Source organism: Oryzias latipes, chromosome 14 (genome assembly GCF_002234675.1).
Source record: "Oryzias latipes chromosome 14, ASM223467v1".
Taxonomy (NCBI): domain Eukaryota; kingdom Metazoa; phylum Chordata; class Actinopteri; order Beloniformes; family Adrianichthyidae; genus Oryzias; species Oryzias latipes.
Window position 1 is genome coordinate 23,435,672 of NC_019872.2, and position 22,655 is coordinate 23,458,326.

Here is a 22,655-nt window from a genome sequence, read left to right on the forward strand (position 1 = left end):
TTGTGATTATTCCACCATTCTATTGGTACTGATACAATGACATCATATATTGGTACAAGTATTATCCTTATACTTTAGCAGGAGTCATGGTAAAGTGCAACGAACTGACGCCGATTCCAATACAGGTGAAACAATGGAACTGGTCGGAAAACGTTCGGGATTCATTTGTATTTAGAGAGAGCGCCCAACTGTTCAAACACAACAAGTGACATATGAACCGTGGTTCGACCAAACGAAGCATTTGGCGCTTCATACGTCATCAACCACGTTATCTGGGCTAGTTGACACACGCCCGAAACATTGTGCCGAACCACTCTGCTTCATGAAGGGGAGACATGCACCGTACCGTCGTGTCAAACGGGCCATCCCTAGATGGTAATTATGTTAAGTGAAGCTGTAGGGGTGAACTGCCATTTTCTTTAGTAACGTTTTCTCCTGTTTTTGATAGTCTAGGGAGGTTAGTGTTTTGTCATTGATTTCCCTTTTCTTTCATTTGCAGGTAAGATTACATGATTTCAGTTATTGTTTATCTTGGTCTTGGTTCACCATGAAGCCTTTTTGCTTCACTTTTAGTTATGGCTGGTTGTTGCTTCACTTGTAATTGTTATCCCCCTAGACTCAAAAGGGGGCGTAACACTTCCTTCCACTCCCTTTCAAGCATTCTTTGGTTTAATGTCTAATTCTCCTAAGTTTGATTCGTCTTTGTATGAATGTATAACTGCTGACTGCATTGTTTTGTGCATTATTCTTGCTTTGCTTAAAAGAAACCATTTCAAACAAAAAAAAAAGGATCATTTGGACCAACGTATCAAAGTCTCCTCGTCCTGCAGAGCACGAGAATCCACAGCCGTCTCTGCAGAGGACGGGCTGTGCATGTGGACGGAGGCAAGGATCAGAAACTTGTCTCAGGTCTCAGAGGGCCGTGCACGCACGCCGTGCACTCACAACACACACACAAACAGTCTGGATTCATTTGAACTTTAATAATAAAAAGAGAACTAAAATAAAAATCTCAACATAAAAAATAGATGGCAAACAGACTCTGAACTGATTATGAGGATAATGTGGTCGCAGTGATGATACAGTAGAATAATAATAGTCACATAATAATCAGAAGCATAATAATCACCATCAGTGTTTGCTGGGGGTCCAGCAGCAGAGATCACTGTTAGCATGGCACTCGTCCAAATATGTCACACCCACAGACGCACGAGCACGAGGACACGAGCACAGCACCGACTGAACATGCCCCTCAATGCAGGGGGCGGGGCCCGAGAGGGGCGGGGCTGCTGGCAGTTTGTGATTCAAAAATCTTCAATGTAAAAATCATTTTCAGCAACTGCACGGCGCCCCCTGCAGGCCAGGCTCCACCAAGCAGAGCCCAGTGCTGCTTTAGCAGAACCAACACCACCCCAACGGGTCGTCAGAAACATCAGAGCTTCGTCCAGAGTCCGACAGCCCTCGGTTCTGTGATACCACAGCAGACCGGAACACAGTTTGGACTTATGTTGGTTCTGGAAAACTTTGAGGAAAGGTTTTCAGAGAGACATTCAGGAGCTGGGAAAGAACCACCACTATGAGTCCAAGCTGTGGTTCTGTTCTGAATGAGCGAACAGAACAAACCAATGAACTTCATTTGGGTCAAAGGAACTTCAAGCTCTTTCACAAAGTTCCTCCAATAAAGTCAGAGGTTCTGGCTCTGTGGAACAGAACTTTCTACCAGTTCTTTTTTGTCTTCACTAATCAAAATGCATTTTCAATCTTTTTGTTAAGAAACCAGCAGGTCCAAAATAACACAAACAGTTCAGAGAATCCAAACAAATTCGACCAGAACAGAACGATTTACAGAACCAGTAGAAAACAGTTGAACCAGACATTGGCATCTCACAACTCAGGTTGGGTCTGGGGTTGTTCCGCTCGGCTTCAGACCTCAACGGTCTTTATGTCAATGAAAAGATTAAAGACGGGGTTCTGGGTCAAAACAGGGTCAAGGGTCTGAATCAAATTCCACTCCCATAAAAATGAATACGAATTTGCTTAGACGGCACCAGCCGATTCTGGGCCAACATCAATCACAGATTAGTTCTGGTTCAACCCATCAGAACCAAACTCTTAAAATCCAGAAATGTTTCTGATTCAGAATGGTTCAGTGGCATCAAAGTCAGTCACAGTCACACTCAAAAGGCTCTGATCGGGATAAAGTCGCCCTCGGATCAGGGCTTCGGGTCAAAAGATCCGGGTGGTTCTTGGGGTGCGTGTCAGGGAGGATGGGTGACAGGAAGCGAGAGAAAGCTGCTTTCTGTCAGAACTGCGGGAAAGGAAGTGGACCAGAATCTGTAGCAGCTTGATAGAAAATAGATGCAGCGCTGGCTCTGACTCTGGACCTGAAAGCCCCGCCCACAAACACACCTGCAGCTGTGAACTTTTTTTAATTCTCGCGCTTAAACTAAAAAGACAAACAAAGACGGCGCGATGACACGGACAGGACGAGCGCCGCTGAGCCGGGACCCATCCTCCATCGGGAATGTAACGCTGAACCTCAGGGGGTGTGTGTGTGTGTGCATGTGTGTGTGGGTTTGTGCATATGTGTGTCTGGAAAAGCGAGTGTGGCGGGGGCGGGCTCCTAGCAGTCCTCGTCCTTGTCGTCCACGGCGCCTTTGAGCCGGAGGCGGGCAAAGTCTTCAAAGACGAAGTCGTCGTCCTGGGAGACGCTGCAGACAGAGGGAGGAGTCAGAACCCGTCCAGAACCGAACGGCGGCTGCACGGCGCCACCAACACTTACTTTGTTTCGAACTCTATCAAGTTGGTGTCGATGGGGGGGTCCATCTCTGGCACCGCTGGAACAGAAACACACAAGCATGAGTACACTGGTCTGTTTCCATGGAGACCAATTCAAGACCAGAGTAGTGGCGCCGACGTGTCGACCTACCAGACTGAGGGCGGGACAACGGGGGCTCCACAGGTTTGGGGTGCATGAGGATGAAGGGTAGCTCCACCGACACATCGCTGAAAGACAGACGGCATAATTAACCCAGTTCTAACCCGATGACCTTTGACTAAGGAAAAGTTCTGCTGAAGGCTAAGTTCAGACCAGTCTTTAAGTCAAAGTAAACTTTACTGTCAATCTCTATAATGTTTTCACATACATAGAAATTTAAATTCCATTTATCTTCAAACTCCAGTCTAAACGGGGAAAAAAACATCAAATTACAGAATAAAATAGAATAAGACGAACAAATAAGGTGATTATAAATAATAAAAAAATGACGTGACTGTAAAAATGAGAATAAAGCGACTGTAGTTTAGTTACAGCACCAGTGGACTGGCGGAAAGTGCAGTTCAGTGCTGATGAGGTAGAAAACGTGTGTGTGTCAGGGTTTCAGCAGAACAGGAGGGGCAACGGGGCAACAGGGGGGGGGGCCGGGAGAGCGTTCAGCTTCCTGACAGCATGGAGGAGAAAACTGTCTCTGGGTCTGCTGGTCCTGGCCTGAAGACTGCGTAGTCTCCTCCCGGATGACAGCAGACTGAAGAAGCCGTGGGATGGATGGGTCGGGTCATCGGCAATGCAGAGGGCTTTCCGGGTGAGGCGGGTGCTGTAGATGTCCTGGAAGGAGGGGAGGGGGCACCGATCGTGCCCTCACGATGCGTTGGAGGGACCTACGGCAGGACGCGTTGCAGGCGCCACACCACGCCGTGAAGCAGCTGATCAGGATGCTCTCCACGGCGCCCCTGTGAAAAGTCTGCTTGACGGGGGGCGGGGGCTTTGGCTTTCTTCAGTTTGCGGAGGAAGTGGAGACGCTGCTGTGATTTCCCAGTGATGTCATGTTATCTGACCAGGAGAGGTTTTCTGTGATGTGCACACCCAGGACCTTGATGTTGCTCACAGACAGAGGAGCAGGAGTGTGCGCTCTTCTGAAAGGGGGGCTCAGCACACATCCCTGGGGAGCCCCCGTGTTCATCGCGATGGTGCTGGATGTGTTGCTGCCGACTGGCGCTGCTTGCGGTCTCCCCGTCAGGAAGTCCAGCAGCCAGTTACACAGAGGAGTGTTGAGCCCCAGCTGAGCCAGTTTGTGAGTGAGCTGCTGGGGGATGAAGATGTTGAATGCTGAATGAACAGCATTCTGACATGCGAGTCCTTATTCTCCAGGTGGTTGGCGCAGAGTAAAGCGCAGTTGAGATGGTGTCATCTGTCGAGCGGTTGGACCGATAACCAAACTGAAATGGGTCCAGGGAGGGGGGCAGGACAGACTGGTCCGGCCACTCTCCCCAGGGGTCTGTATGCAGGCATTAGCATCACAGTGATTTGGTCTTAGGATCGAAGGTGGGGGGTGGGGGGGCTCTGTAGGCTCCTCTCTGTGAGGTGTAAACACAGTCCAGTGTGTTGTCTCCACACGTTGGTGCATTTTTGGAAACGCACTTTTAGGGTCTGCGTGGTTAAAATCCCCAGCCAGAAAGAGAAATGCGTCTGGGTGTGCAGTCTGCTGCTCGTTGATCTGTGCTGGGGGGGTGCAACTGCAACAAGCAATATTGCTGTACATTCCCTCGGAAGGTAGAACGGACGACACTTTATAATCAAGAACTCTGGCAGATCTGAGCATTGTTTGGCGACCACGACAGCATCACGGCAATAGGAATTGCCTACATAGTCTTCAGGCCAGGACCAGCAGACTCAGGAAGCTGAAGTCTCTCCCAGCACTGCCCCCACCCCCCTCTTGTTGCCCCATTGCCCCCCAACTCTGCTGAACTCAGACACACAAGTCCACTGGTAAAAAATGAAGAACTATACTACGGTCACCTTATCTTTTCTCATTTTTACAGTCACTTAATTTTTCTCTCTTTTTATAGTCACCTTATTTGTTCATCGTATTCTATTAATTCTGTAACTTGAAGTTAGATTGTCAATAAAGTTTTCTTTGACTGTTTGAATTGTTGATGTAAACAAATAGCCCGCAGCCTCGCTTTTTTCCCCGCGTACAGCCTATCCGCTCCGTAGCAGCTGGTCGAGTTGAAGAAGAGCATTGTCCGCAAAACTGTTATTCAGCCAAGTTAACAAAAACATTTAGCCGAGTTTGGGTGGACACAAAAACACAGCAGTTTTAGCCCACCTCTGAGTGGACCGCGGTTGATGAATGTGGTCCGGTTTGTTATCCAGAGATGCGGTGGCCGCTAGCCTAGCTCGAAGTCGAACGCCTCCGCGTTTTCCCCTTTTCTGTTTTCTCATACACCGCTTGCGGCGCGTCCAGCGAGGGGGGGATTCAGTCATGGGGGACTGTTCAGGATTCAGGAGGAGCAGACCCGCATCCCGTAGCGCGCCGACGTCCGCGGGGTTTAGCTGCAAATTCGTAGTCTGCTTGATTTCAAGCAGAAACTCGCGGCTGTATGTCCGGATGGCTTCCGAAGTTAACTTACTAGAACATTCCAACTTACACAAACAAAAAAACGCCGTTTTGACTGGAGAGAGAGAAGCCGCTGCGTCCGCACGCGCCGCCATGATTCTTACAGTTGTAACCAGTGTTCAGCTCCAAAATCATCTGAAAACCGCCAGACCCATCATATAAACCGTCCAACGGGGGTGGGGGTGGCCGGAAGGACATACACACGCCCAGCCCTGGGGGGGGGGGGGGGGGGGGGGGGGTAATTCCAGAAAACAGGTTATGCTAGCCCCCACGGTAAATTTGAGGCTAAAGGCCCGTACACACCGGGACGAATATTCGCCAGGCGTTATTCGCCAGCGTTTTTCGCCACGTCTTTTGTGTTCACACCCAGGCGATTTTCGCTGACGATGAGCCGAGCGAACATGCAATTTCCTTCCCTGAAATTAGATGGCGCTTAATGTAAACAGAAATACTCCTGTACACAAGGTGGCGCTGCGCAACTTTACGATTCTTAAAGTCGCTTTTCACTCAGAAGAAGAGAGCAAGTATTTACGCGCTTGTCAGAATCATACAAAGAAAACATGAATATTTCAAGCATCAGTAGCTCCAACTGGTACTTGGTAAGGGGATATTTAAGAATGTCCGTCATTATTTCTTCGCGGCAGTGTAGACGCTACTTGGCGTCTAACTTCTTCGCTGGTATGTGTGCTCAGCAAGGCAGTTTTGAGTTTGAGTGCCCCCAAGTTGTGTTTTACTGTAACTTCAGAAGCTCCAGACACGTGTGCAAAAGCGCCATTCTCATTGGTCGAATAGATTTCGACGCGACGCGTCGAAAAAAAAAAAACGAACCCGAGGCGTTTTTTTTTTGACGCTTTGGCGCTTGGCGTTTTTTCGCCTCGGTGTGCACACTCACATTGGTGCCCTTTGTTTAGTCACGAGGCGTTAAACGTCGGCGAAAATCGCCGGCGAAATTCGTCCCGGTGTGAACAGGCCTTAAGGAAGCTTATAACCTCAGCTTTCGGTTCCAGAAATAGAGGTGTGTTTCAGGGTATGTCAAGTTGCCATAGCAACTCATGCTCTGAACATAACCTGGTCTGGAGCAGGTTTAGTTGAAGGTTAGTTTGTTTTCAGAGAGGTGAAGGAGCATGGCGTGTCCATTTGAAGATGATTTAGTGGATGAAGAAGCTCAGATAATACTTTGTCCACCATGAGAGGGTGATAAGACCATGTATGGATGTTGGAAGGATGAACTTTTTTACACTGATCTTACTTAATTATTTGCTTCAGTTAAGATAAATCATTTTTTTAGTTAAGCCATCTTAAAAATAACACGTAGTTAGACAGTTATTTCACTTTCATTCAAATTAATTCAATTAAGTAGGTGTAACTTTGGTGCTACTGTTAGATCGGCACCGCAAGGGATTGTGGGATACCATTCCCTTTGCCTGTCTGGATGGATTTGGGTTTAAGTGTGAGTTTTTGACCAAATATGTTTAGTTGTTTTACTGTGTTTCTGCCGAGTTATTTTGTCCTACTGTGCTTAAGTCTCTGCACCATGAGTGAGAGGGAGGGAGAGGATGATGAGTTTATATAGCACCCCTACTGTCAATTACTGTAATGACAATGTTGGAAATCTGGGAAATGAATGTGAATCTTCCCTGAATATTGTTTCTTTCTTCTCATTGTTATAAAAATGAGAGAATCTGCCCGGTCGAACTCAGACATATGAGAGTTCAAGAATTATATTAAATTAAGATGGAAAATACATGAATCGAATTTTAGTAACATGACATTTGGTTAGATAAATATATAAATTTAAGTTGTATAAACACTAATTAGGTTTTATAGACGTAAGAAATTAGGTTGAATAATAATAATCTTCATACGCCGTCATTAAATTCTCCGACTCCGTCTCACTGAAGTAAAGAGCCCTCTTTTTTTCTCCACGCGTTTCCATGGTGATGCCGGAAATCGCGCATTAACCCAGGGTTACCAAGTCAGGCATAATTACGCTAATTCATATCCGGTCTTTTGGAACAGACATACCCAGAGTTAGCAAGTTCAGGCGGATTTCAGCCAGGGTTCAGGGTTAAAGTCGGGCTAGATTTAAACATGCTTCCTGGAATACCCCCCAGATCCCGAAGAAAAAAATGTCAGATGTAACCTGGATTAAAACGTTAACCAATGACCCAAGACCAAGGCAAGAAAGTGCAGCAGGTTTTTTTTTGAGCTGTAAGTTTTTCTCATGTAAAAATCAATGCATTCGTTACCGTTTTAATCCACGTTACTGCCGCCGTTTCTTTTCTATTAAAGCCCCAAACCGGACTTGACATGCCAAAAATTGCAGCCAATCAGATCAACCAGAAAGGTTTCCGCCCCCAAGTGACAAAAACGCCCCCTTAACACTGCGGAAAAATCCTGGTGAGGGCGCAAAGGGGAAGTGAACGCGCCAGATCACGGCTCAGGCGTTTAGTTTTAAAATGCGGGGTAGCTCGGTTACAATTGCGTCTGCGCGGTTGTAAGCTTCACTCACTCAGTTACCGAATACGCCCGCTCAGTTGTCTTTACGCCCTTTCACTTTATGGCAGCGATGAAACGCCATACAACACGAAGTGATGTCGGTAGAGAGTCTGTGTGTTCTTTACCCTCCGCGTGAAACCACCAGCTTGACCTTGACCCTGTAGGACACCAGGATGCCCAGCACCTCCTTGTTGGTGACGTCCTTCACACTGAAACAGAGTAGAGGCGGTGGTCACGCAACAGCCAGACGCCTCGCCACTGTGCGCAATTGTGAGAGTGCACGTTACATGGTGGATGAGGCCAGGTTGGTGTCTTCGTGCTTGAGCTTGCCATCCAGAGCCAGGCCCCTCTTCTCCCGGTTTTTGTCGAGCGTAGGGGTCAGAGTGTACACCTTACAGAAGGTGGAGCTCGACGACACCTGGTCGCTGTGGGACGACACACTCCATCAGTCACATGGCCCAGAAAGCCCCACCCCCTCTGAGTTAAGTCTTTGATGCAACATTGGATTAACCCGTCTTCATGTTCAGGAGAAAATAAAATACATTAAAAAAATCACACCACTCAAAAGCATCTCAAACACCAAGAGGTCTTGTGTCTGGTTTTCGGCACCAATCTTCTGATATCATGTTTGACCCTTTAATACCAGAGCTATTGCCAGACAGGGAATGACACGCACTCTTTGGACTTCCGTAATTTTTCGACCAATTACACAATTAAAGTAATTTCAACCTTTTCTAGCTTTTTACGTAAAGGGTTGCATTTTGGTGCAACACTGCTTTTGAGCTGGGTATATATACAATTAAACTAATACAATTAAAACTAGAAAAAAAACCTGTTTAGATTCCTTCTTTTTTTCAGACTAAAATCCTTCAAACGAGAACAGAAACTTGAAATCCAGATTTAAGCACCAAAGTTGTGGTGTTGGTCTGCAGAAGTGCTGATCCAGTTCCTATCTGCTCCAATCAGATGAGGGTTTTTAGACCCAGCTGTGTCACAGACACCAGAACGAGACTGGGAACGCAGAATAATCATCGGGACCACTGGATCTCCTGTTTAGAGGTCTGGATCAAGACTTGTGCACAGAAGCGGGTCAGTGAGGAGTGGAACTGGAAATAGGAAGGAAAAACTGGACTTACTCAGCCTCTAGCTGGGCCACGGGACATTTGTACTGAGCGGTGCTGAACAGACAGATGTCTGCGTACTGACGCACTGCAGGGATAAAGACACAGAGTTAAAGTCACACTAACAGACCTTAATCCCAGTCCAGATCCTAAAACAGAACCAGACCTAGACCCAAGACTCTGATCCCAGTCCACACCCAAATTCTTACAGGCCTAGGACCAGGTTCAGATCCAGGCTACAGCTGTGCTCATGTGTGGGATCACAGTTTATCTCTGACATATCTGAATTATACAGACACAAAAAACATTTGTGCTTCTAAACCGGACTCAAAGCCAGTCCTAACCAGAATCCCTGAACTCCACATTTTCTTTGGGAGGGTTTTGAACCAGCAAACCTCTGCCAGAGGCCTCCATCTGGACGTACCTGAAATCTTCACTCTCTTGACGGTCTTGGTGGAGTTGTTGGTGACGTGAACATTGACGCTGATGGGCTCTCCATGGTAGTACAGCTGAAGGCAAAGCATCATGGGAGAAACAGGTCAGGAATCTAACAAAAGACTCTATAAGCGGGGAGAACGAGGCTGTGAGGCGGTTGGTTGAGCACCTCTTTGTCCAGCGAGGCCTCCAGGTGCAGGGATCTGTCCGACATCAGGAAACTGCGGGTCGTCTCCACCATGGGCTGTGGGCCGGGCTTCTCCGGAGCGTACTGGACCTTCCTGATCACCAAACGCACCGAGTTCCTGAACACAACACAACTTTGTCTGAACCCAGCTGCACAAGAGCAGAACCTCGCTCACCTGCAGTCCAATCACCAACAGGGGAGGAGTCGAGATGTCTCCTCAAGCCTGGACTCACCTCTTGTGGATCTTCTCTTCTATGGATTTGGCACAGAATGCTCTGATCTCAAAGTCCACGCCACAGGCCTGCACACAGAAATCAGGGCTTCAGATGATTGGACGGTTAGACTATGAACGAGGCACAAAACAACTGAAACTGTCAGGAAAGTTGGTTTTCAGAGGGACAGAATAGGTGCGGAGGAGCTGCCCCTCTGTGCAGAGGGAGGGGTGACGGGGTGAAAGAAGCTTCTATTTGGTTAGAAAAAGCCTGGATTTTTTCCGGATCCAGGTCTAGAAAGGGATCAGTTGGTGAAACTTTAAAGAAGCAGAAGGTGGTCAGAGTTGGCCCTTTGTGAGCAGAAAGGCTGGTTTTCCTCAGAAGACTAGGTTAGCTTTGAAGAGAATAGGGGAAGGGGTCCAGGTCCAGTGTTACTGGAGTTCTGGCTCGGAGGATGCTCGTCAGTCTGATACCATGCACACAACCAACTTTAGAAAGGTTTGGGGTTTTCAAGGAAGCAGATTAAGCTGAAGCTCAGACAGACTCGGGCCGGGTCTTACCTTCCCGGTGTCCTCAGGTCCGGGCTGCAGAGTGACAGAACATGGGAGGTTCTGGGGGATCTGGAGCACACAAAAGCACAGAAACTCAGGTTCTGTTACGAGCAGTTTGCTCACACCTTTAAGTCATGTGTTCAGACATTTCAGAAAAACCCAGGCTGCTGGATGCCCCCCCTCTGCAGGCAGCGGGCCCCCCAGGGGAGAGACAGAACTCTCCTCTAGTGGTAACCAAACCAGAACTTTAGGTTCTATTCAAACAGAGCAGGCCTGAAGGAGGACTAGCAGGAAGTAGACAGACTTCCTCAAAAGCAGCTTTTCCTCCTGAGGATGTTTAGACACGTGTCACTTCTGCTTTCCAGCTGCAGGGGGCTGTAAGGCAGATCAGCGTGGGCGGGGTTTGGGTGGAGGGACTCACTGTGAAGTAGAAGGGGTGTGCATGCTGGCCCAGCTTCTTCAGCAGCCTGTCCTGCAGACGGCTGTTGGGTTTGCGCTCCTCAGGCACCGGGGGGAACGCCTGCACAGACAAGAGACCGCTCAGCCTCCCAAACACCTCAGTGGCCTCTGCACCTGCCTCATTCTACTGCAGGACACACCACAGAACCACCAGAACCCTCTCTCAGAACCCGTGTGAGGGTCAGGGGGCACTGGCTCCGCTCCATAGCCACAGACTCACCTGGAAGGTGGAGATGTACAGATCCTTCCGAAAGGACAGACCCAGCACGTCCAGATCCTCGCGGCCATATCGGAACGCACAGGTCAGAGTGACGAAGACTGTGGGAGGAAGAGCACAGGGGGATCAGTGGGGGACTCCAACCCATCCTGGCCACTCCAACTGGGTTCTGGAGGGTTCTTCCTAATCTATTATTGAAGGCAAACTCTCAGCACACCATCTGTTCTGTGGTAGCTCCTACCCCCCTTTGCTCAAAAATCCAACAGAACCTGTAAATCATCATATTGTTCCCTGTCCCGTTTTGGAACAACTATATGGTTTTTAGAGCCAAGGAACGGGCCGCTGTCTCTGTCTCTGGCGGGCAGTGGGCGGGCCTTAAAGGAAGTTGTCTTCTCCACTGTCACCTGTTACTCTGGAGATTACCCTGAAGATCCTTCCATGGACCCCCTATGGAGGCCATCTTTACATCGTTAAGATAGCCTGGACACATTGCAATGATCTGGACTAAATTGGACAATAACAATCAGATTTAGTAAAAATTTGATGCCTCAGCAGGTTTAAGGTCCCACCATTGACTGCATCAGAGAACTGGACTGAGTGAGTGTGACATCCCTCAGAGAAAATTCTTTACTTTCGGTTCCAAGCAGATGCAATCAATTTGGTCGCCATTATTTTGCAATACAGGTGCCATGTTGGAGCCAGACGACGTCAGTAAGCAGTGATTGGTCCCAGTCGGTCTGAGTCTAGGTTTCTATAGTTACGACTCTTGTGTTGGAAGTCCACACCCCTACCACTGAAAGCAGCTGCACGAAATTTGTCAAATGCTTTGAACGTTGGACACGAGACCACAAACTTTAAATGTTTAAAAATATATATGACTGAGTAACAGCTGTTTATTTCTCTACGGGATTTTGGCTTCTTGGAGCCAGCGGGCACTTCCTGTTTGGAACGCCAGGGAGCAGGAGTCACTCGGTCCAGTTCTTTTATCCGGTCAATGGGTCAGGCATAATGACTGGATGTTCTGATTTACAGCCTTCTGTCAATGAGACAGCATCTAAGTTTCTCACAGCCAATCACCTGAAAGCCTGGTCCGATTGGCCTTCAGGAGTCGGTACAACTCAAACCACGCCCACCTACTTATTTATGACGGCAGGGCTGTGGTTCATTTTGCTGGAGGGTATCAAAGGAACTTTCCTCCTCAGCCAGAGGAAACTTAAATGCACCTGTCGGTGTATCAGGCTGGCTTAGGGAGGAGCCTGCAAAGGACTTCCATGCCTCAATGATGACAGAAGCAAGCCGATGAAGAAGATAGAAAGACTGTCTGAACTTATGAAGAAGCTAGAAGGAGGCTGTGGGCAAGTGATCACAGGTCAGCAAGTAGCAGACCCACCTTTCCTGTCCTTCAGGTACTCTGGGTCCACGAGGATCACGCCGTCTGTGAACAGAAGACAGAACAGTGACTGGAGCAGCTCAGGTTGACGAGAGCCGAGCATTGCTCATGGACACGTACCCACTGGATCCACGTGGTCTAGGTGGTCCACAAAGTCCCTCTTTCCCAAGTAAACTGTGAGCTGCAGGACAACAGAAACCAGGTCAGAAAAACCTTCTGACCTCATGAATCATCTAAGAGAGCCACAATCTGAGCACTCATTTGAACATACATGGAAACCCAAGACCAAGAAAATCAACACACGCCAGCAAAACTTCTAACTCCGCCCCAGAACGTCACCATCATCAGTGACGGTGGAGGTAAACGTTAGTGTCCCCTCTACAGAAATAGCTGCTGTTTCTACAGGCAGCAGCAGCAGACAGCCTGATGGGGAAAGGTTCTGCTCAGATGAGCACGCTCACACTCACCTTGCAGTTGGGGCTGGACTTCTTGAAGACTCTGGAGTGGTAACAGCAGCATGGGGGAAGAGAAGAAGAGGAGAAGTTAGTCACTCATGTCTGTTTCATCAAACTTGCTGTCAAACAGGAAGTAAGGCAGCTTCCTGCTGTGCAGAATAAATAGTTTGTTTTATGTTGGCCGCACGCCGGCGGTGGGGGGTGGGGTCATGTCAGAAGAAGATGCATGTATTATGGGATGCCATCAAACTTTTCTGTCTGGGTTTAATGCTGAACTGCGGTTTCCCCAGAGGAGCTGCACCCTGCAGGACTCACACTGAGATTCAGGCCTCAACCCTGCTGGTTCCCAACTCAGAACATCCATCCTGAGGCAACAGGAGCTCCTCGACAACCCGCTTTGACAAGTCGCCATACCACAAACACTGCTGCTTATCATGCACTCATCAGTTGCTGGGAAAGATGGTTATCGCAGCTACCTCATCTTCACATGTGAGAAAACCCACTGCTAGGGTTTCTCACAGAACCATGATGTTTACAAACCACAGGGACTCCACATGACCCAAAAACGTGCACATACTTGAGCTAGTTCTGTGGAGACAGGCTCACCCAAATACAGACGGGGATCCAGCATCCTAACAGCCGCCACATGCCCTTCAGACCCAAACTAGTCCTGATCAGAGCCCTGCCTCCAGCACCACAGATTATGATCCAAGGTCGGGTTGTCAGGGGCACAGTCTACAGGGGTTTAATGTGAGCCTCAGTCTACAGAGGTTTAATGTGAGCCTCAGTCTACAGGGGTTTAATGTGAGCCTCAGTCTACAGAGGTTTAATGTGAGCCTCAGTCTACAGGGGTTTAATGTGAGCCTCAGTCTACAGAGGTTTAATGGGAGCCTCAGTCTACAGAGGTTTAATGGGAGCCTCAGTCTACAGAGGTTTAATGTGAGCCTCAGTCTACAGAGGTTTAACGTGAGCCTCACAACATTTACTTGCAGCAGCTAAACTATTAGAGACACCAGCTGGGTTTAACCTCAGGGGCATCACAGCCTCCCAGATTATCTCAACATGAATGAACATCGCACAAAAACAATCCTGCCAACAACAATCCTAAAATCTAACATTCTGCGGAGAAAATAGTACAAAATATGCATCCATTGGGAGGGGTGGGGTGTCTCCCGTACTGTGTAAATGTCCAGAGTCTCCTCGCCAGTTTTACTGCTCAGGTATAGTAAAGCCCATGAGATAGAGCACAAGGCCTGCAGAATAAATCGCAAATTTATCGTTATCGGAATATCAAATGTTAACATTGATTGGGCTAAAACAATCTTATGACAGCTTGAAGGATTTACCAAATCAAATAAATTCATCTATGCATTTGACCAATCAGATGGAACCCTTTACGTTGTTGACCTATCGGATGGAGTCCTTTAATGTTAGACGTTTGCCTCCTTTGTAGACAAAGGTCATTTGGAATGTAATATAAGTTATGTTGACTCTTCTTTGAATTAAACTGTTGCAGTAAAATAGAAATGATGTTTTTAGTTGTTTTGCTATTTGTTTGTGTAACGCAAGTTAAATTGTCATCGCAATATTGATCACCAATATCCCAAATCACGAGTTTTCCTCATATCCTGCAGCCTTATAATGCACTGTGTTTAATTTAAAGGAAGGAAGAGGAAGATGACGGCTGACTTTAGTGCATCTCTAATACATTCTGAGCTGAAAGCAGCTACAAACACATTTCATGGTGCAATAAATACACAGAGTGTCTGTCTCCTCTTCCCTTCAGCACCAGCAAATGCACAGAAGAACAAAAAGTGACTCAAGCTGCTGTCAAATGGACTGTGGTTAATAATGTGGTTCCGCCTAACTCGTGTGCTGGTGCATCTATGAAACAAGTGATTCTACAGCCCAGAACGTCTTTGTCTTCCTCGTGCAGTTTGTTGTTTGCATGTGTGCAGCCTGAATCTACACCTATGAAGCACACGGCTGAACCTGTGCAGAAGCAAGAGCTGCATAGGGGCTGAGTTCAGGTCTGCAGCAAACACTTCCCCTTAAAACCACCTTCAACCATGCTAACCGCCAACAATCAAGAACAAAGAACTTTTTTTGGTTCAATCCAGTCCCACTCTCATTTAGATCCAGTCAAACTGCAGACTTGAAATGATAAGTCTCCTGTGAATGGCTTCATCCGCCGACATGCCAGCCTTCAGTTCTAGCGGCTCTCCCCGTCACGTTCACTGACATCGCTCAGAGCTGCAATCACCATCACACAGGAAACTACAAAACAGAGATAACTCTGAAAGAGTCAGCGGTTTCTCCAGGTTAGTGACAGGTGGCACAAAGCAGGCCGTGCTTGCGGTCACAGACAATAACAAGATATAGCAGAGTATAGTTTGTGCAATGACCGCCTTCAGGGGTTAGAGGTGACGACAGAGGAGAGGACCACTGCAGTACAACACCCAACAGCGTTTAATGAGTGCTTAGAGGCACTTCAGCAGCCAGCACACAGACCCAGCCGTTTCACAGCTCCTCCTTCCTTCCTTCCTTCCTCCTCTTCTCACATCAAGTTGCCAAACACTGACTTTTGGTCAGCTTCGTGCAGCCTTCCTTTAACACCTCCATGAACGCACACAACCACACACACACGTTCACGCGCGTTCAGATCAAACTGATCACTAATTATTCTGCTTTGACTGAATGCTTTTAATAGGGAATTATTCACACAGCTGAGATTTTAATTTGGCATGTAAACACTCATCAATACCTTCAGGGAGGAACTGGCGCTTCACATGTTTGACCAATTTCACATAAAGACACAGAATAAATTCCTCTTCTTCTCAGCCTCACAAACTAAAAGTACCGTAGTTTTACGATCAGACCAACGGTAAAGAAACAGAAACATTATTAACACTTACATTTCACACTTGATTAAATATTAGTGAGGACCCTTTTTTTGGGCGGCAGTGGTTCAAGTGATTGAGCAGGTTGGCCAACAATCGAAGGGTTGGCGGTTCGATCCCCGCTCCCCCCCAGCCAACCGTCGTCATGTCCAGTGTGTCTCCACTGGTGTGTGAATGTGTATGAATGTCCCGGTGACGGTCAGAGGGACCATAGGCGCCCACTGGCAGCCACGCCTCTGTCAGTCTGCCCCAGGGCAGCTGTGGCCACATCAGTAGTTACCATCACCAAGTATGAATGAGGAGTGAATGAATAATCATATATATCCTCATATATACACTTTAAGCGTCTGGAAAAGCAGAGAAAAATATAATCCATTATTCTATAAATTACTTTTTATGCTTTTATCAATTTTTTCTCAATTAATTCAATTTTTTGCTTCAAGTTTCACACCAACTCTATTTTTTCAACTGTAGAAACACTTTAGGCAAAATTCAAAAAGCCCTTTTTTGTTTTTTAAGACACATTTTCTACACATCGGCAGTAGCTAATTAGAAATTCCCCTCTGGTTTGTGGGCGGGACTGTTAGTGCAGAAGTAAGGCCATTTTAGACTCCCATCAACCTACTGTTAACACTCTCTCATGTTGACTTTTAGTCCCTCAAAAATCCAACCTAACATTGCTGGTGCAACAAAAACGGCAGCAATATTGGTTTAAAACTGCAGGCGAACAGTTTCTAACCAGATTCCAGCTCAGACCAGGTAAATAAAATATTTCTGCAAGTGGATGGATCAGATTTGGAGTGAAGGGAGGCTTTGGCCCGTGTCACAAACCTGAGCGTCTGCTCTTGATCCATCACTATTTCAACAAAGAAATACTCGGAAAAGAGCTTTAAAATTAAATCATTTTTAGAAAAATACTACAAGATCATGTTAAAAACACCAGAGGGAAACTTCTAATATGTCCAATATTTTCACAAAAAGCAAACATTTCCAGCAATTTATTTAACATTTTTGCTCAGGAAACGTACAATTCTTCAGCCCTTTGACTAAGAATATTGCTTTGGCATTTTAAACAAATGAGTTTAGCAAACCCCTCCAGATTGTTCAGCTGCACGTTTGCAAATGTATTCAAAGTTCCAGATCTATTCAAAGCTTTTCCTTAAGAAAACTTGAACTTTTTCAACACAAGGCAAATCACTTCAGCCTTTTTGGCAAACGTATTTCACAATTTATTTAAATGATTTGCTGAAGAAAACTGGAAGTCTTTTAGCAATGTCAGCCAAGAGTTTGAATTTTTAGCAAACCCCTTCAGCGTTTGCAGCAAACGAAGGAAAGAGATTCAGGATTTCAGCGAAATAAAAAGCAACTTCTCAGGAAACCTCCCTTAGGGTCTTTAGCTCTTCATTTGCAGAATTATTGAAACTTTTTGCTAAAGGACACTTTAAATCCAAATCCCTTCAGCATTTTCAGCTTCACGTATTCAGAGTTGAATTATTGCCGGTGAAGTCCATCTTTTTAGTTGCCTTCTGGGTTATTTCCTTTTTAACTGCGGTATTTCTGGTTCTTTGTGCTTCATTTTCTTTTTGTGTTTTCAGCTTATTTATTTCGTAAATATAGGGTTTTTCGAACAGACACCCCCCCCCCCCATCAGTTGATTCTGTTTGTCTATTTTTTGCTGAGCAATCTCTGCCGTCTGCAGTAATCTGATTACTCTTAGGCGGTTTGGGCTGTATGGATTCACATGGATCTGCACACTACGCTGTTGCTTTCACCCACACCTGTCTCACCTGTAGTCAGGCTAAAGGTGGTGACTCCAAAGAGCCAACACTGACACGGGCTGAACACAACTGAACCACGAACCGAGAGGAACAGTTTCAGCTTTTGCCTGTCTCACATGTTCTGCTAAACTTTGGAGAGGTCCCTTCTGTCAGGATGACCTCTTCATCATGAAGCAGCACAGAGCAGATCTGATCCACAATGATGAGGCTTTCTGCAGCTTCAGCTAGGGTTAAAAAGGTCACGGCGCCTGAACCTCTGCTCGCCGACTTCATGAAACGCAGACGTTTTAGGGACGAACGGCAGAACGGGAGAAATGAGGAAGTAGGCAGGTTTCCTGGGCGGAGCCTGCTCCTCTTCCTCCCTTCTAGCAGCTCGCTTGTGCTGACGGAGACACTAATGGAAAACCAACAGAGACTTCCCTCACAAAAACAGCAGACCTGCTACAGCCATGACTCAGCACTTCTCCGACGATGACTCAGCGCTTCTTACAACAAAACACCTCTCTCATTTGTGTTCCACTCAAGGAAAACAACGTCCATCACAAACAGCAGCAGCGCAATTTCTGAACACATAAGTGGGAGGGGCTCTGCTGACCCCCCAGCGCTGATCTTCCTCTTTGCACCGAGGAAGAAGAGTTGATTTAAGGGATTCCTGACAAATGACTCGTAACTATTAATGAAGTCTCAATCTGCAGGGTCATGAGTGGGTCTGTGGAAGGTGAAGTCCAGTCAAGTCATTTTAAGAATCCACGGTTGTGTCTGAATTCCTTCACCACTTACATAATGTTTGCCAGAATGTACAGCTGTCCGAGTCTACAATTCAGAAATCCAGTGCCATGGAAATTTCCCAGAAATTTCTGGAAAAAAAAAAACAACCCAGTGTGCATCGATGCTCACTAGATTGGCGAATATAGACCACAATGCATTTCCTTTGAACATTTGTTGTGAAAAAATGTATTTTCATTAATTTTTTTTTAATCAGAACACAGTGGATTCATAAAAAGCTTAATATTATTATTGCTTTAAGAAATCTGTGACGTCATAGTTGCTGTTAAAGAATATAAAAAGAAATTGAACATTGTGTTGAATTGTTTTTTTTAAACAAAGGGCACTAGGCAGTCCTGCACTATTTCATTTTTTAGTAGTTAGGGGGTAAAGAGGAGATTCAGCTTCCATTTCCACAGTCTGACCCAGAACATCCCGGAAACGCTCGGTTCCTGCAGCTTTAACAGCACAGGGGGGGGCGAGACACCTGTAGAGACACGAAGCTCTGAGGAGGCCCTGCAGGCCTGCTGAGCAGGGTCTGAGCAGGGTCTGTGGACAGACCAGCAGAGACAAGAATCCAGGAAATGCTCCCCCTTCATCTGCCTTGGTTTGCTTTCACACCGGGGGCTCCCAGGAAAGAGCCACAGACTGAAGACGACCTAACCATAAAAAAAAAATAAAAAAAAAAGCATGCAGGTCCAGCAGCTGTTCATCACAAGCTGCTGTGCTCTAAAACGAGCTCTGACCAGGACGAGAAAAGAGGAAGAGGACCAGAGGAAGAAGACCAGAGGAAACCAGATCTGGATCAGCCCAGGAGATTCCAGCTATGCTGAACCAGGGAAGACACTGAGAAGATTCTAGGTCCTACAAGAACCTATTGGTTCTGGCTGGAAGATGAGGAAACCCTGATGATTGACCCAAAAAAATGGAGGTTTTTACTTCATGAACAGCAGACTGGGTGACGGTGGACAGAGTGACCCACGCTAAAGGTAGAAAACATCCATCCGCTCTGAACTCTACTAAACTGGAGGACAGGGCTCAAATAACTGCTGATGGTCCATTTGGCCCAACAGAACATGAACCCAAAGAGAGGTGCAAACCTTTGCTGCACCGTTTGGACCTACATGAGGAAGTCATGGGACATGCGTGATGAAGAGAGGCTGGAAGCTTCAGAACCTTGAAGATGTAGAAGAGGAAGCTGTGGGGCATAAAGGAGGAAGCTGCTAAGCATACATAGGGAAGCCCCTCCCCCTGTCCCTGCCTAACAGGAAGTGCCTGGCAGGAAGTTGGGAAGCTAGCAGAAAGGGCATGGATCGTGTCCTTTTGAAGAGCGTCAGCAGGTCAGGCAGTAGAGGAACCGGCTGAGGAGGACCTTCTGACGCCGAGTCAGCGCCGTCACCTGTGGTTTCTGCCAGAACTCCATCCTCAACTGCTGCACACGTTTGTTTACAATCACACATCTGGGTCCAATGCTGCGGGCTGACTCTGACCCAGAGCCGAGCCGATCCAAAGCAGTTTTGGTTCTGATGGTTTTTACTTAACGCTGACCCCTGATATCAGAACTCCACAGAACTCTGCAGACATGAACAGGTAAACCAGAACCTGAGGAACATAATAGACCCTCAAGCCCACCGCCTAGAACCTGTGAGGTCCAACATGGATCATCTGGAGCTGTTTCAGTGGTGACAGAACCTCTGAGAGTTCTGATCCAACACCAGGACACGTTTCAGCGGAAAAGGTCCTGGTTCTGATCTGCTAGAACAGAACTGGACCAAACCCGAGCTCAGACTTAGAAACCGGAGCAGGAACTCAGCAGGTGGAAGTACCGGGGATCTAGACAGACTTGGATGCAGCCTGGTAAAACCGGAAACGGTACGAACCATGGACGGTCCTGTACCCTCCCGAACTGCAGAACCGGGTCAGCTTCGACACGTATAAATCGAAAGTACCAGTCCAACCAGATCCGCTTGCTTGACTCGTTTGTGTCGTGTAAGAACCTCCGTGACCCAGAGGTACCGTGGGAATTCTACCGTGGATGCGGCGCTAGTAGGTGTCCAGTTACATAACAACGCCCGGTTCCCCGCAGCTCAGCATGTCTGCAAAAACACCCCGGAGCTGGGGCCCCGCAGCGGACAGCAGCGAGCGAGCGAGCAGCTGCCTGCCGTCGGGGGTTAGCTTACCCCGCCCTGCTCTGCTAACTTCACCTCTGCTCGAGGAGCTTGGCAGCTCCCGCACTCGAACCCGAACTGGGCCCGATTCTTTGTCAATTCCCTCTTAGTGTGAATCTCTATACGACGCTAGCTGTGCGGGGTTCAGCCCCCGCGTGCAGGGCAGCAGCGCCGCGACTTTCGTTAGCAATCAAAGTGCGTGAAAACGCAGCTAGTTAGCCGTTAGCCGCCGCAGCGGAACCGTCCTACCTGGTGCCCGCCTTGTCCCCCATCTCCTCGGCAGGCGGACGGACACTCGATGCTGACAGACGGAGGCCGGGGCCGGTGGTTGTTTACTGGGAGAGGCGGCGTGTGTGCGGGCAGCCGCGCTCAGCCGTCCGCGCGCCGACACTCGTTAGTATGCTAATGTCCGGAGCGCCGCCTCGGCTTCCGCAAAGAGATGCGCGCTTGTGCGCGCGCGGCGGGCAGCGTCTTCTCGGATCCACGCAGAACTGGATCGCGGTTCCGAATGGATCCCAGTGCTTCACCGCGACATCAGAAGATGGAGCGATGATTTGGACCCGCGATGGAGGTTTCTGTGCTCCCGTGGAGAAGTCCTGACAGCACTGCGCGTGCGCGTGTGAATGCGCAGCGCCTTCAGATTGCGCAACTGAGGCTCTTCATCAGAATGACAACAAGAAGCACAGAAGGATGGGGGGGCACGGCCGTTTCATCAACGGGGCCCTCAGGGCATAGACAGACTAAAGGGCCCCAAAGATTCAAGTGCCCCAGACACTCGTGGCCCTCGCCTGCGTATGATGCAACATTTTAGGCAAAACGGCTGCATTTGTGTATCAAATTCAAACACTGAGCTCATTCAGGGATTTTCATATGCAAAGAAGTTGCAGAGGCTCTCACAGCAACACCGAAAGCTTTGAACACTCGTGCCAGCGTCACTGAATGCAATTATGACGTTTAAAGAAAACAGAGAATAAAAAGTTCAAATGGATACATATGAGATACGGTTAGATAAGAATCAGCAGAAAGAATTCCCTCATTTACTTCTGGATCGCAGATAAATTCGTGTAATTTTTTCTCAAACTTATTTATTTATTCTTTTCATGAAGCATCATTGGCTAACTAATACTCTGTTTTCATCCTGTATTTGTAGAAACAGTTTTCACTTTTATTGCATTTCTGAATCTATGAAATCATTGGAAAATAGAATATCATGTTGTTAGCCTTCAAGATCTTACTGTAAAAAAAAGTTTGCTGATTCTCTGAGTCACTTAACATCCTCTTAACACTTAACATACCTCAAACATCAAATTGACCCAGAAACATCATCTCTGTTCCTCACAAATGAACATAACAGGAGGGTTAACAATGTATTTATTTCTAATATAAGTCGCTGCGGAGTGTAAGTCGCACCCCTTGCCAAACTATGAAAAAAAGGGCGACTTATAGTCCGGAAAATACGGTAGTCCTTCACCGATGGGGATGGAACTGTTAGCCCCCCTTTCTAATAGGGAGTAAACACCGCAAAGGTTACTGCTTCCCAACTTCAATCTGTTTAAACAGAATCAGATAAACCAGTGAAACAGGAATTTCTCCTGTTGAGGATCCATGAATACTGAGACCAAACTTTGTGACACCAGAAGCAACGCTAGCTCCAGAATGATTGATGGTCTGGCTCAAGGCAACCCTGTCTCACATACAGCAGACCAGCCCAGATCATGACTGAGCCCTTTCCGTGTTCGACAACAGAAACGTTCTTCCAGAGGAATTGTGGTTTGTTAGAATACAACTTTTCAGTCTGGCTTCAGGAGGATTTCTTCAATCAGCGGTGTCCTCTTTGAAAGTTCAAATGAAGTCCAGTGTCACTCAAACAGCTCCAGATGGTGGATAAGACTCTGGTGTACTTTGATCTTGGACTCTTTAAATCTCTGAGGTCATTTGGGGTTTTCTGATCTCCATATGCATTATCTGACGTTCCAGTTTGTCCGTTTTTTCTTGCAGTCACCTCCGGTTCTGTGGGGTTGATTATTCAGCAGCTTCAATCTCAGGAACATCGAGCTGTTAGTAGACGTTCTCACAGTCTTGAACATACCGCTCTGGGAGTTTCTCACCGTCTGTGGTCCGT

At 47.3% G+C, this 22,655-nt stretch overlaps 1 protein-coding gene across 1 annotated transcript; it reads right to left on the reverse strand.

The window, feature by feature from the left end:
* Window positions 1–962: 962 nt before the first annotated feature.
* On the reverse strand, window positions 963–21,189 carry arrb2 (arrestin beta 2). The gene is made up of 16 exons (XM_004076657.2): window positions 20,783–21,189; window positions 12,935–12,965; window positions 12,588–12,648; window positions 12,468–12,512; window positions 11,081–11,178; window positions 10,823–10,921; window positions 10,411–10,470; window positions 9,872–9,939; window positions 9,621–9,756; window positions 9,441–9,525; window positions 9,032–9,104; window positions 8,183–8,320; window positions 8,021–8,104; window positions 2,930–3,006; window positions 2,783–2,837; window positions 963–2,711 (listed from the first exon to the last, which is right to left on the reverse strand). Exons 1-16 carry the CDS (start codon window positions 20,803–20,805, stop codon window positions 2,624–2,626), a joined length of 1,221 nt encoding a protein of 406 aa, XP_004076705.1. The 5' UTR covers window positions 20,806–21,189; the 3' UTR covers window positions 963–2,623.
* Between the last annotated feature and the right edge of the window lie 1,466 nt (window positions 21,190–22,655).

Bases quoted from the DNA above. Each gene is read 5' to 3' on its own strand.
- arrb2 (XM_004076657.2), bottom strand. From the start codon at position 20,805: ATGGGGGACAAGGCGGGCACCAG. The intron at 12,966-20,782 runs GTAGGACGGTTC...TTACCACTCCAG, and splicing joins GGGGACAAGGCGGGCACCAG to AGTCTTCAAGAAGTCCAGCC. The intron at 10,471-10,822 runs GTGAGTCCCTCC...TGTGTGCTCCAG, and splicing joins CACACCCCTTCTACTTCACA to ATCCCCCAGAACCTCCCATG.